Source organism: Strix uralensis, chromosome 3, assembly GCF_047716275.1.
Source record: "Strix uralensis isolate ZFMK-TIS-50842 chromosome 3, bStrUra1, whole genome shotgun sequence".
Taxonomy (NCBI): domain Eukaryota; kingdom Metazoa; phylum Chordata; class Aves; order Strigiformes; family Strigidae; genus Strix; species Strix uralensis.
In genome coordinates, this window is record NC_133974.1 from 126,528,152 (window position 1) to 126,541,728 (window position 13,577).

A 13,577-nucleotide genomic window follows, 5' to 3' on the forward strand; every position below is an offset into this window, starting at 1 on the left:
CCAGTGATAAGAAGCAACATCTGTTTTCTGTTCAATAGTACAAGGAGGCTCTGCATGGGGCTGAGTGTACACAGCCTATGTGAAGCCATTGTTATTCTCATTTCTTTTTTGTTCCCATGCCTGGTCCATTTGCCATATACCATCCGGCAAACAGCTGACACATCCCGGCTATTATGGACCCAGGCCTAATTGCCAGCAAAGTCTTTAAGCTCTTCCACGTTGGCCTCGTATGAGGAATGGGAGGCCTATATAAACGGTGGTGCTCTCGACCACCGCTCTCATTTTGCCTTTGCGGAGTTAGCAGGCTGTTACGCCAGAGGGTTTGCGGATGCTAAAAATATAGTTGGAGCCCAGTGCCAGCGATTCGCTCTCTGGCTCTCCTCTGGCTCTCCCCGCCTTGCCGGGAATGTTTCTGTTTTCTATGGTAATAAAGCTTGGGATTATTTAGATGGTAAACATATTCCAGAGTGTATTATTTTTGCCGGGGAGCGGCGATCTGGCTATGTGGAAAGAAGGAGAAATTTGTGGGATGTATTTGCCAGGCTTTTCCTGCGGGTCTGGGCATGGGTGCTGCTCGCCCGGGAGCACGCGAACGGGGCACTTCTTCCCTATCTCAGGTTTTAACTTTTTTTTCTTTTTGTCCCGCAGCCCTCCTGGAACAGAGACCATGATGACACGGCATCAACGCGCTCTGGGGGAACCCCTGGGCCCTCCAGTGGGGGACACACATCACACAGCGGGGACAACAGCAGTGAGCAAGGTAGGAACGGAGTCCTCATGCTTTCTTAGCTGTCGAGCGGTCACTGATGTGTTCAGGGACTGGTTGCTCTCTTTCCGATGTTGCAATGTGCTCAAGTACTAGGGGGTTTGTGCTGAGAAAGGTCTATCTTCCTTTTTTTTTGACACTTTTTTTTTTCCATCTCCTCCTAGTAAAAGGATTGGCATCTTTATTTCTTCGACCCTGCCAGCAGGCACATGTTAGAGCAACATATGTACCAAATTTGCAGTATGCTTAATAAAAATAAGCAATGAGAAGGGTTTTTTTTTGTTTCATTCAAATGGGCTAAAAGATGAAATCTTCAAAAGCAAATGTAATTAAGATTGCAGAAATGCATGCTAATATTTCAAAGATGCCATCGAAAGATGCATATAAAGAAGAGATGTTAGCTGGCCCGTTTTACAAAGTCCTGAGCAGTGCTTTTATTTACTTTTTTTTCCTCAATACCAATTTACTTGAATGCAAAAATGTTTTCTTTGAGTGCCAAGCCAAACAGAGTAACTGATTTAACAGGACAAGTATGAAATGAGCTTGGTGCAATTGAAGTGGGACATACTACAAATAATTAGTGCTGTCATAGAAGCTCTGAAGTCTAAAACGCTGAAATTCTGGGTTTTTCTGAGAAGCTGTTTAAATGCCTCACACTTTTTCTGAAGAGACCAACTGCGTGGATTTAGTGTTAATTTAATGCAATTAAAATTTAAAAATGATCCTTAATCTGAATATAAAAGAGAGTGCTTTATTGAAGTTGACTCTGAACTCACAATAGGTATATACTTTTAAATCTGGTTTTATGATCATGTTTCATTCAAGTGCTGTTAGACAACAAAGGAATTGTGTTTCCAAAAAAAGGTTGAACAGTACTGATTAGCATTGCAAAGTCTGCATTTAACAAGATTAGTTTTTAAACTAAACCAGTATATTTTAATTTTTTATACACATGGACCTAACGTACATGGTGAATAACATCTCTTTATAGAATTTTAAGTATTTGAGACACTTTATTGTTTAAAGAAAAGTTGCTGACTTCATCGCAAGTATAGCCTAGTAAAAATGGGGCCTGGAATAGTAAACTGTTGCAGAGCTGAGGCAGAAACTGGTAACCTTCTGACCTCTGACTTTTACTGGAAAATGATATGCAACATAAATTCAGGGGGCCTTTTTTCTTTCAAGTATGTATACGTATATATTCTAGTGGTGCTGTTCACAATGCTATAGTTGAAGTGGTGTCAACGTGTTCATTAGAGCTCCTTGTTTTTGGAGCAAACTTTGAATCCACGGGTTTTTAAGGGTGAAAAAGCTGCTGCAAAAATAGGCTTTGAACTAAAACATGGTGTTTGGAGGGGCTTTTTGTACTCAGATAGGGCTGTTCTTTTATTAGATGGATGTGTGCGTGTTGATGTGTATATGTTCATGGACAAAACATCTGCGGGGAGGCTTGCCAGCATGCTCCTAAACCTCTTGAGCCCTCTGGAAATTGAGCTACTCGGTTCCTGGTGTACTTTTTGAGATTTTAAGGCTTCATTGTCTCCTAAATGTGGCATTTTATTAGTCTGGAGTGCCAGTTGTATCTGATGTTTTATCATTGCCATCCTGGTCGGCTCCTAGCAAGGTGTATGCTATAACCTTGGTCAGGAAGGGTTTTCTAAAGTGTCTTTAGATCTTAGGTCCTATTAAATATCCACAGAAAGACTTATAAGCGATGCTTTAGCTGGTTCTGAAACTTTTACCCAAATCCCAGAGTAGGCTTTATTGAGGCTGGAATTGCTGCCAGTGTTTGATAGATGTTTTGTGAAGAAGCCTCGTTGCATTAAAACTTTAGGAAATGAGTAAAAAAAGTGGGAATTTGCTAACTGGAGCTCTCAGGTCAAGTTTGGGAAAGGAGTTTTGGAAAGGAGACTCTGTCCAGGGGATCTCTGTTAGTAAGACTTGCCCTCAGGCCACTTGTCACCTATGGAAATGGCCTTTTTTTAGAGGAACAGGGATATGGGAAGTGTAGTGGTGGTCTTTCTGAGCCTTGCTTTATGTCTTGTTTGCTCAAAGCCCTCTAAAGGTTGAGATTATGGGGGAATCTCATTTGTTTAAGTACACACATGCCTGCATATACCCCTTGTGTAAAGAAAGCGTGGGTTTAGCCTTCCTGCATGGGGAAGAAGTCAAAAAATATGATCCTGAATGACCAAAAGGAAGGAGAATAAAAAGGTAGCAAATATTCTGCCTCTGCCCAACTACATCTAAGTTCAAAATGCCGTGATTTGGAGGCTTTTCTTCTGTGGCCTGATGAGAGGAGTGGCAACACTGTGGTCAAACTCACATATTCACCTCTGCTGGATGCTTTTCTTGGCAGCAGAAGCAGCCGGCATGGCACTGCCAGAGCAGCCGGGTGCTGCGGAGGGGTGGCAGTGAAAGGCTGGGGATCCGCACGTTCATGCTTGTGAGCACAGGAGTTAACTCAAGATGCATGTGTTGCATGACATATATTCAGTGTATTATCGGCTTCCCTATTTTTAGGAGTTTGTAAAAGTTCCTTTTGGTTCCATCTGTCAAGAGCGCGTTTGCCATTTAAAAAACCCCAAATCTAATCACCAGAAATATAACCCTCTAAAACTGTCTATTTTTAGGTTGTTCCCACAACCTACTTCCCCTGTCGGGGTAGGTAAAAGCACCTTCTGGGCTGGGTTTTCAACCTGGCTGAAGGTATCACAAGGATGTGAATGTGAGCTTTGCATTTTCAGAGAGTCACACAAACTGGAGAGCTTAAGCCCCTCAGCAAGACTTCTCTCCCTTAGTCTTTAACCCAGTCTACTATAAGGTCTATTTTTGGACTTTTTGCTTCTTTACCTGGTTCATAACTGCTTTTAATGCACACAAAGTGCATTTTTAACCTATTTATGTCCCTATGCACAACCCAGATCGAACGATTACGTTTGGAAACAGGGGAGAGATGCTCTTTCCTGTAAACATTTTAAAGTCTTTTTTAACATGTAAATATATTTACTTAGTAAATAGTAATGACTCCCAGCTGCTTTGATCTATTATAGAAATCCATATTTAACTGCTAGGGAGCTGTTCTGAGGTCTCGTGCCACTGAACAGCAGGATATGTTATTGCATAGCACGTTGACACAGCCTTTTATAAAGGCCTGGTATTGTGTCATCGTAGGGGATAGTTATAGTACAGGAATGCAGAATAATATTATGAAAAAGTTTCCTCGGCTGTTTTTCTGTTGCTCCGAACTTATCGTGGAGGGCCTTTGGAGGTCTATCTCCAAAAGGTGCAGAGATGTGAATTTACACAGTGGAGGAATAACTTGCTATATTCCATTAAAAAAAAAGAGAAGTAAGTTCTTAGGTACAGGCAGGTGATGCTGAGTTCACGGCAACACTCTTTTATCTTATTGCGTATTCTAACTTTAAAAGATTCCTGTTTGGGGTATTAACAGATCTATTTTGTTTGTTTTTCAAATGGCCAGGCCAGGAGGATGCTGAACAAAGCCCTGGAAGCCCTGGTACAGTCACTTTTAATCCAGAGTGGGGCTCTTTAATTCGCATGTTTAGCTCTCCTACATGGCTTAAAAGAAAAATAATCCATCAGTGTCTCCTATTTATGTGTATTGTTTCTTTCCCATTTTTTTTTTTGTGCAAGCCCCAGCCTGGGTTCAAAACATTTTTTTAACCTCCAAATAATTGTTGCTCTTTCAAGCCGGGAATAGAAAGTGGTGATATTTCTTTATAAAAATGTATCAATGGCTGCAATGGGTTTTTTTCAGGCTTTTGTAGGAGTTTGGGCAACCGATAGGCAAAAAGGCAATCGCGTTTATTATTGCTGGGAATCTCAAGGCAGTTGTTTGGAGGCTGCGAAGGCAGGCAGCAGAGCTGAGTGGAGGGGGAGAGAAGGGCCACATTATGTTCCAGATGACTGAGCAAGGATTTATATACCAGCTTGCCTTTTTTTTTTTTTTTTTAACATGGGAGAAGAAAAGTAATAAGAGCGGGGAGGCAAGGCATTTGAAGCGGTCAGATGGCCGATGACTAATGGGATAGGTGGGCAGGAGCCCGCGGATTGGGTGTCTTAATGAGCACATTTCGCACCGAGTTTGGGCTGCAGTTCCCCTTCACCTTTGCCCTTTATTGACCGAACTGACACTTCATTTTTCACATACTTCCAATTATGGCTGAGCTTAAGTGCTGCCCTGCCTCCTTTCTTTCTTGCCTATGGACGGCTTGAGAGTGGCTGAGGCCACAGAAGATATTTTAATTTGAAAAACTACCATAGCAAGTCAGGTTTAGGGTGTAACCTGAAACTGCTGTCACTTTGCAGTTTCTCCGATGAAAACAAAAGTTTTAATGTTTCTTGTTTAGCGCTTCACACACACCCCCCTCCCACCCCGGCCTTCTCTGTGGTGAGGCGGGGGATTGTTTTGGGGGTCCTTGGGTTGGCGAGGGGTGTTTTCCTTGGGGTAAATCCTTTTTGGCAGTACAGGTGCCATGGGTGGGAGTCACCCAAGTGAAGAGGTAAACCCTAGTAAAAAGCGGTGCCATGCTTGAATGATGGCTCCTTGTTCCCTCTCAACGCAGCATCTTCTCAAGAGGCTTCTTGTGATGCGATGCCCTGTGATGTACTTCGCCTAACGCTCTCCTTATAGAAAAGCAAAGCATAATTGTGCCTGTACTTCTGAAGCCTTAAACCAGTGTGGATTTGTTGTTTTTGTAATATTTAATGCATGAATGTGGATTCGAGCATGGCCTGGCTGTGAGGCTTTGAGAAGTGCCGGAAGATGATGCTGGGAGAGGTAGACAGGGTGAAGGGATGGACCAGTACGCAGCCACCCCTTTGCTATACGGGGAGGTTTGTGATATATGTCCCACAGCCCAAGCCTGTGTGCATTTCCATGTTGGCTTTTACATGCAGAATCCTTCCAGGGCGGAAACGTCTGTTTGCTTTTGCAGGGCTTTGGGGGTTTCGGAGCGTGCGGTTTTCCTACCAAACGTGAATTCTGTTGGAAATAGTCGGAATAAGTTCCGCTTGCATGGGGTGGGTGGGTTTAAGAACAAAATAGCTGCTGTTAGACCTTAACTACCCGGCAGCACTGCTGGATTTTGCAGTGTGGCTTTCGCGACCGGCTCTGCCACGTGAAGTTTGGGTGAGTAATGAGCGGGCACATCACCTGCGTGCCGGTGGTGATTGCTTTGCATTTAAATATGTGGAGAGTATATCGACAATTATTTACATCCAAACAGAGGCACCTAAACCACAGAAGTATTTATCTCCAAAAAAAAAAAGTATGAAGTATTACCTACTTTATTATGTAGCCCTCTGGCATAGTAATGGCATGGCATATTTTTACTATAATATGGTAATAAAAGAATATGTAAAAGGCAGACAAAGGTTCTGTCTTTTCACTAAGGTGACCCCTGTTACCAAGTAACTGCTTTACTTATGAGCTTATTAAAAACTCAAAAAAAATGAGCTTTTCATACTTCACAGGCATTGATGTGAAAATGAGCTGTCCTACGAGTAGTTTTCTTGATCATTTTTAGAACAATTGATTAGCCAAAGAGCCGCTGTCATTAGTTGACATTGACTGATAGCAATTTGTCACAAGCTCCGAAGGTCAGCCAGGCAGTGGAAGCTTCGGCTTGTCTTTGATTGACCTTTTTTGATGCCATTATCATGCGATCGGTTAGACTAGATGTGACCCTCGATTGGAAAAGACAGGGCATTAGTCAACAGGGGCTGCTCCCAGTATTTTTTCTGGCGCTTTATGTATTGTGAATCCTGAATTAAGCGTAATAGGCTTGTTTGGAAACGAAGTGGTATCAGTTTTCTGCTGAGGCTCTGCCATCCCCTTTTCTTTTCTTGCTTTTCCATCAAGTGGGTAGTGCTCGGTTTTCTTTAAATCAGCATGAGGACCTGTGCCCTCTTCCTTTGAGATGAGATACAAGATTTAAAACAACCCCATATTTATTTGAAACTCTTCGTGTAGGTGCATATTCTTCAGCAGCTCCAGCATTAATTATTTTTTATCTCCCCAGAATCATGTTTTATTTTTTAACAGTGATTGAGTAGTTGAGGATTATGCTCATAACAACACGATGTCAATTTATCATTCTGCTCTAAAGCCGGAGGGCGTGAAACTGTTTTTTTCCTCCTTCTGGTTTGTTTTTTTTTTTTTTTTCTTGGTCTCATCAGCCTGATTCAGCTGTTAAAGTTAGATTTCGGCGGCGTTAAGTCTCCGTGCCTCAGCTAGGCAGGGTTACGCTTCCAGTATGGTGCATGGGAGAGAGTCCTCACTTGTCGTGATTTGAGCATCAATCTATTCCTGGTGTCAGGATTTATTTTAATCGTTCACATTAGCTCCAAATGTCTGTTATTAACAGGCATTTTTCTTTCCACTTTGGCAAAGCTAACTTAAATACTTATAAATGTTGCTTGTTTTGCCTAAATTGTGGGTAACATAGTCGTAAATGAATTCTTTTCCTTGTAAAAACCCTTCCTTCCTCCCATTTGCCTTTCAGGGGAAACCTGAATTTCTCTGTCTGAGTACCAACTTGTTTTTCAGGTCAGCCCCCAGAGATAATAAGCAGTTCAAAACGAGCATAACCATTTCAGCACGGTTTAATGTGACTTTCAGTCTTTGCTTAGGAAAAGCTTTCAGCTAGGAGGGGAGCAGAGAGGCAGTCATGTCAGGAGGCAGATCCTTCGGGCTGAAGCTATTGCCTTCATTGGCAGAGCGAAAGGAGGGAAAAAGTCTTTGGGAACTGTTTACCTTTAAAGTGGCTATGGAAATACAAATATTCCTGACTTCTCGGCCCATCTGTAATCAAGCAGCAAAATTCATGTGCTGGAGTCCTTTTTTTTTTTATTTTCTTGGCAAGTCTTTCTAAACTTAGCAATGTCTAGCCCATTAAACATCTGTGTGGCTGTGCACAAGTCTATGTATACATAGATGTCTATGTAAGAACATGGCCCTGACCCTGAACTGAGCATCCTGTCAGCAGTACAGGGCATTTGCAGGCCCTAAAGTGTGTCTGCATGGCCCTGGGTGTGTTACCAAGGACAAGATCTTGAAGACGCTGAGGAGGGCATGGCAGTGGAAAATACCACATTGCTAAATCACATCTTGGGCTCTTACCTAAAAACGCAGGTGTAGGACTGAAGGGCATCTTGCTTTCCTCCTTGGATGGGGCAAAGAGAGGTTTGGTTGCAAGTTGTTGTAGAAACAAGTTTGAAGTTTTCGGTGTCCAAGATACCCCTTTTTTGCAGTACCTGAGTCTTGTGTTTTGAAGATTACTCATATGATTTAATTTAGAAAAATTGTTGCTTTATTCTGGTGGGGTTTTTTTTCCCCTACACATCCTGGGCGTGCTCCTTTAGGTTGCAGTGGCTCATTGAAGCCAATGACCTTCCTATATGGCCCATATGCTTTCCATCTTGAAGGCTCCAGCTCTATCCCCATTTGCGTCTCCAGCTCCTGGTGGCTACAGCTGAATCTTTCGCTATCTAATGTGGGCAAAGTGTGACTCTGAGGTGTGCATCACTGACCTCTTTAAATTGGAGGTTTAAAAAGCAAAGTCATGTTCCTGAGGTGGCCTCCACTTTTGAGAAACATTTTATCGCAATGAGTATAAACCCGTAAACATGCAGTGTTTCTGGATTGGTGATGCAACAGGGTGTGCCATCAGGTTGCTTAGCGTAAATCATTTTCCTGCCTTTCACGTGAAATGCTGGAAGTATTAAAAAAAAAAAAAAAAGGGATGATTAAGGTTGGAAGAGAAGTCTTTAAAATAATGAGTTGTGTACAGAGAAAGTGGGTGCTTGTCCCATAATGCAAGAACTAAGGGTGGGTGTTCATGGCACAGGAGCTTTCCAGAGCATTAGCAGGTTTAAAACAAACAAAAATGTTCTACGTGTTGGGTTAAATTTATTGCTACCGTGTGCTCTGGAGGTCAGCAAGGGACAAAAAGCGATTAGACCAATTCATGGAAAAATAGGTCCTTCTGTAGCTATTAAAAACTCTGGTTCAGATGCAACCACTGGCTCAGGAAGCTGCCCAAGTGCTGATTGTCAGAGCCATGGCACAGCCGCTTCTGTTTACCCCCCCTTTCTATGCAGTTTTCCTAAACACCCATTATTGCTCCTGGGAGAGACAGACATGAGATCAAGCTACTTGGACTGATCTCTAGTTTTTATGTTAAAATAATTTTTAAAAATTCAATTCATGAAATAAGATACCGGATTATTTATTTATCCTTTTTTTGATGGCTCTTGCTAATGCTGGCATGCTTTTGTTGGGAAGAAAGTAGACATAGTTTGTACTTTCTCGCCCTTATTACCCCCGTGGTGGGAATGGTTTGATGCTATTCATTCAAATTTGACAGGTGATTGCTTCTGTAAATGAATGCACTCAAATCATAATTGTTGCAACAGAATTGTTTGATTACCTGGCGGTAGCCTCTTTCTCTCTGATAGCTTTTGGATCACCTGTTTGCTGAGAGCATTTGACAGTCCTCATGTTTATTACCCAATTGAATGTCAGTAGCAATTGCAGCTAAAGATAAACGAAAATGCAAGTACTTGTTGACCTTGACTTTTTTCCACAAGATATTGGACTTGATGGCTCTATTGCTGTTGAACTGATAAGAGTTATAAACAGTAGTTGAAGGAAAATGTTTTATTCCCAGAGGAAAATACCACGCTGCTGTGGGAAATGGCATCTGACTAGCGCTCTTTGCCAAATTTGCTTGGTTCACCTTCATTTAGGCTGTGGGAAAATAAAATACAAATTTCCCCTTTTATGACTTTAATATCTCTGCAAACATGAATTCCTGTGCTCTTTGTAAAGTTTTGTTGGCAGTCTGCGCCAATAACATACGGCGAGCACAAGACCTCGCCGTGTTTTATGATGTGCTATAATGAGGATTCTCAATTCTTCCTCATTTTCGGGCTGATTTGATAATTACAGGGAGGGAGCAGAGCTTTCTTCTCCTGTTCCATGGGAAGCTTAATATGTCTATAACCAGTGAAGACTGGGAAACGTGTGGCTGCGGGTACGTGTTGCCGGAGTGGAGCCGTACCGGTGGGACAGTAGCCTGGGAACGAGGACAAAGTTATTGCAGGGATGGGGCGACAATAATTTCATAGGTCATGTTTATACCTGTTTTTTGGGGCTGGATCCCAGGTGGGTTCCCTTGCAATTTTTGGGGAGGAAGGGGCCAGTTTGGTGTTGCCCTTTTCAGCTGCATTCGGGGGATGACAGGGATGAGCCTCCTGCCCCAGCAGATCTTGCTGCTATAACCCCCCTTTAGTTTATGATTAGAAATGAAGAAGAAATAAATATTTTTCTAATCCTGCTCCAATATAAAACTTGAAAGGAAGACTTCAATGGAAACAGGAACAGGCAATAGGCTTTGAGATAGTGTGGGATGGAAGTCATTGTATAAACATAACGTGTAAAGACCGCAAAAGAGGGTGGAATTATATTGTTTAAAACATAAGTCCTTCTTGTCTCGGCAACTGCTCTGATAAACTCAGTACAGTATTGTAGGAGCTTGTTAAAGCACCGAAGTGCAGGATTAAGCAGTGCTGTAACAGTTAGCAGTCAGACTAGTAATCGTATTGCATTGTATTTTTTTTAGGTAAGATTAAGCTGGCATTACATTATATGTTTGTGGGCGAGGGGGCATTCTTCAAGGGATTAATTAATAGGATCAACGCTGTAAGATGCTGACATCATTTTTTCTAAGCACATTGATGCACATGGGCTTTTATTTTTTATTTTTAAATTCATGAATGGGATGGGGACCTTCACTGAGCGATCGGGGCAGCCCCTGCGGCTTTCGGCGGCAGTGGAGCCACCTGTCACCGTATAATTCATCGGGGACTGCTTCTCGCTGGCCTGGTGACCCACTAGTCAGTGCCATGTGAAATACCAGAGGGAGAGGCCCGATGTCTCTTCTCCCTGAGCTGGTATGGGATCGCAGGACTGTGACTAAGCAAATGCCTGACGCTACTCTGGCGGGTCTCTGAATGAGGGTGTCGTTGGTAAAACGTTCTGCCTTTCTGGCTCATCTCTCTTTAGCCATGATGCCTCCTCCATGTAGCCTCTGCATCTTGGGTTTGGCATGCTTAAACTTTTGCTAGTAGGGCTTGGGAGGTGGGAAAGGACAGGGGAGAGCTTGGCCAGGCCCATGATGTGCCGTGGGAGCAGTGTCACATCAGGGCAAGCATTATCTCCCCAGGGCCCTCTGCCACCCTCTGGCACTCTGTGGCTTAGGAACTTCCTCATTGCCAGGTGGTATCTCTGGCATCTAGTAGCCATGGATTATGTATATATCTATGTATGTATATTTATTTATACATTTTATTTTTTATTTTCTTCCTCATGAGTGCTGAAAATCTCACACAGAGTTTGCAGACAGTTTTTTGTAGTTGCTTGGTGCAGAGGCATGATGTGGAGGTGTTGGAAAGAAGAAACATCATATAAGTAAATAAAAATATAGCAGGGGTAGCCTTTTCAACTACTTGTCCCATAGTCCTTTGTTTTTCTATGGCTGATCCTGTGCCACAAGGAGAGCGATGGCTCTTTCAACCCTGACTGCTGTGTGTTGTCTCAGGGCTGTAAATTTGTCCTTTGCAGAAGGGCAGGAGAAGATCTACTAGGAGGCACCAATTATGCCCTCAGAAAAGAGGTAAAGGTGGTGGACGTAACCTAACTGATTCTTAAATCTTCCCCCAGCTCTCTGAATAGCAGTTAGTGTCACATGGATGCATGCTAAAAATATTCTGGAGTCTGTAGCGTCCCGATGGACTTCAGAAGAAGGCGTATCTTAGCTCTGTCTGGTCAGCAAGTGAAGGTCATGGGAGCAAGGTTTGTAGGGTGGAGAACCTTTTGTTACTCTCCTTGCTGTGCCAAGAGGATCTCCTCCCTCCCCAGCACAGCGCTGAGGGAGAAATCCCACCGTGGTGTTCCTGCTTGGGGCCCTGACTTGTAGCACGTGCACTTCTGCATCGACTGCCTTTGTAAAGCAGGGGAGAGAGATAATGCGGACAGTATTAAATGAACTGCTTGAAATAAAGTGTTATCATTCAAAATTGTGTTTAAGTTTCTTTCAGGGCGCTCTAACATCAGAGTGGAGCAACCTCTTGCTAAAGAGTCGGGGATAAGATGCAGGCAAATTGCAGGTGGTGGAAAAGAGGAAACAAAGTGGGGTTGAAACGTTATGCTCCTGCCTCCTCCCTTCCCCACTTAATAAAGCATCTCCTATTTATCCTCTCCTGTGCCTGGCTGTGGCAGTGAGGATGCCCTAGGAGAGGCTTTGGTGCAGGATTCTGCCCATTTTCTTTTTTCTGTATCTGTCTGGAGTAACCCATGCAAATTCTGTGTGTGGCTGGCTGTGTAAAAGCAAGAATTAATTCAGTATGACTATCAGACAGACTCGGTGCTGTGTTGCAGTTTGGTGATGGGCTGTAGGTAAAGCAGGGGGCTGTTTTGTCAGTTGGTGAGCAGACTGAGCCACAAAATATTTGAACGTCAGTGTATAAATATTTATAGTTTGTGTGTGTGTTTGTTCATATACATGCTTGGATGTGACTACCTCCCACTATTATACATTTTTATTCTGTGAACCTGGAGAGAAAGGTGGTAAAACAACCACCCTTGTGAAGTACAGTGGTTTTTCAGGACCTTTCATATTTTCTTTAGAAAGAGTGTTGTGCTAAATTCCTTGCCATTACAGCTACAAGAAACAAATTAGCAAATGGTGCTAACATTAGTGTCTCACCACATATTTAATCCAGCTGAAAAACCCCTGAGGTGGCCATAATTTACCAGGTTGAACAGCAGACTGGTGAGTAGAGAGGGCTGGTGTAGCCACATCGCCAAGAAACGTAAAGTTGGTGACTTGTTTTAATTTAATCCAAATAAAGTTGGTGACTTGGTTGAATTTAATCCCAATAAAGTAACCAGCTAACAGTCTGCAGGAATGCAGGCTGCAGCAGGAGGAGCATGTTAGTCATAATATGGGTGTATCAGCTCTTCACCACGATTAATTATATCGTATCACTGAAAAGAAGGGTATGCACAATTATGCAATTTTGCAGCATGGCTTTCCATATATAATGTTTCAATATAAATTAGAATTGCCTCATAGAGATGAATTGAAATTCTATGTGTTACTAATACACAAGTTTTATTTACTGTTGCAATTGGTGGAAGTGAAATGACAGTATTAAACTTAAAAGTGCCTCTCAAGTTGATAAACATATTAATACTGAGTTAAAATTAGCAATCAATTTACTTGAATATTGGAGGTTAGCCAGGGATGGATCTGAAGTTGTATTAGGTATATCGTACTGGTCTGAATACATCATACACTGTTGCAAAAGCATTGTGCTAATTTTAGCTGACAAAGAGGATGAAGATAAACTGCCTGCTGCTAGTTTGCCATATGCTATCCTGGTGATAATATTCAAGTAGAAAATATTCTGCAGAGAGTCTTATTGTTTCAGTAAAAGAAAAGTGGAAAAGAGTTAAGCAAATTTCTGCTCTGTAAATGTATACAAAATAATGAAATAAAACAAATCTCAAATGCTGGTGGATGAGATCTGTGAAATTTGTTTTGGTTTTATTGGCTTTCATGGGAGTCAACAATTTGTTTTAGTATATATTTGATCCAATTGTATACATTTCTTGCATGTAAATCTTAAAATCAATCTAAATAAAAATTGATCTTTGTTCCGGTAGGCAAAAATATAGTCCAAGTTGCTCCTAACTAGTTAAGCCTCCCATCCTTCAAGT

General features: G+C 42.3%; 1 protein-coding gene across 3 annotated transcripts in view; it reads left to right on the top strand.

Moving 5' to 3' along the window:
• The window catches only part of MEIS1 (Meis homeobox 1), a 109,413-nt gene that overhangs the window by 26,867 nt on the left and 68,969 nt on the right, over nucleotides 1-13,577 (top strand). For all 3 annotated transcript variants that reach the window (XM_074864341.1, XM_074864339.1, XM_074864340.1), the window contains exon 7: nucleotides 649-760. In XM_074864341.1, the coding sequence (XP_074720442.1) occupies nucleotides 649-760 (112 nt within the window). The remainder of the gene's footprint in view (nucleotides 1-648; nucleotides 761-13,577) is intronic.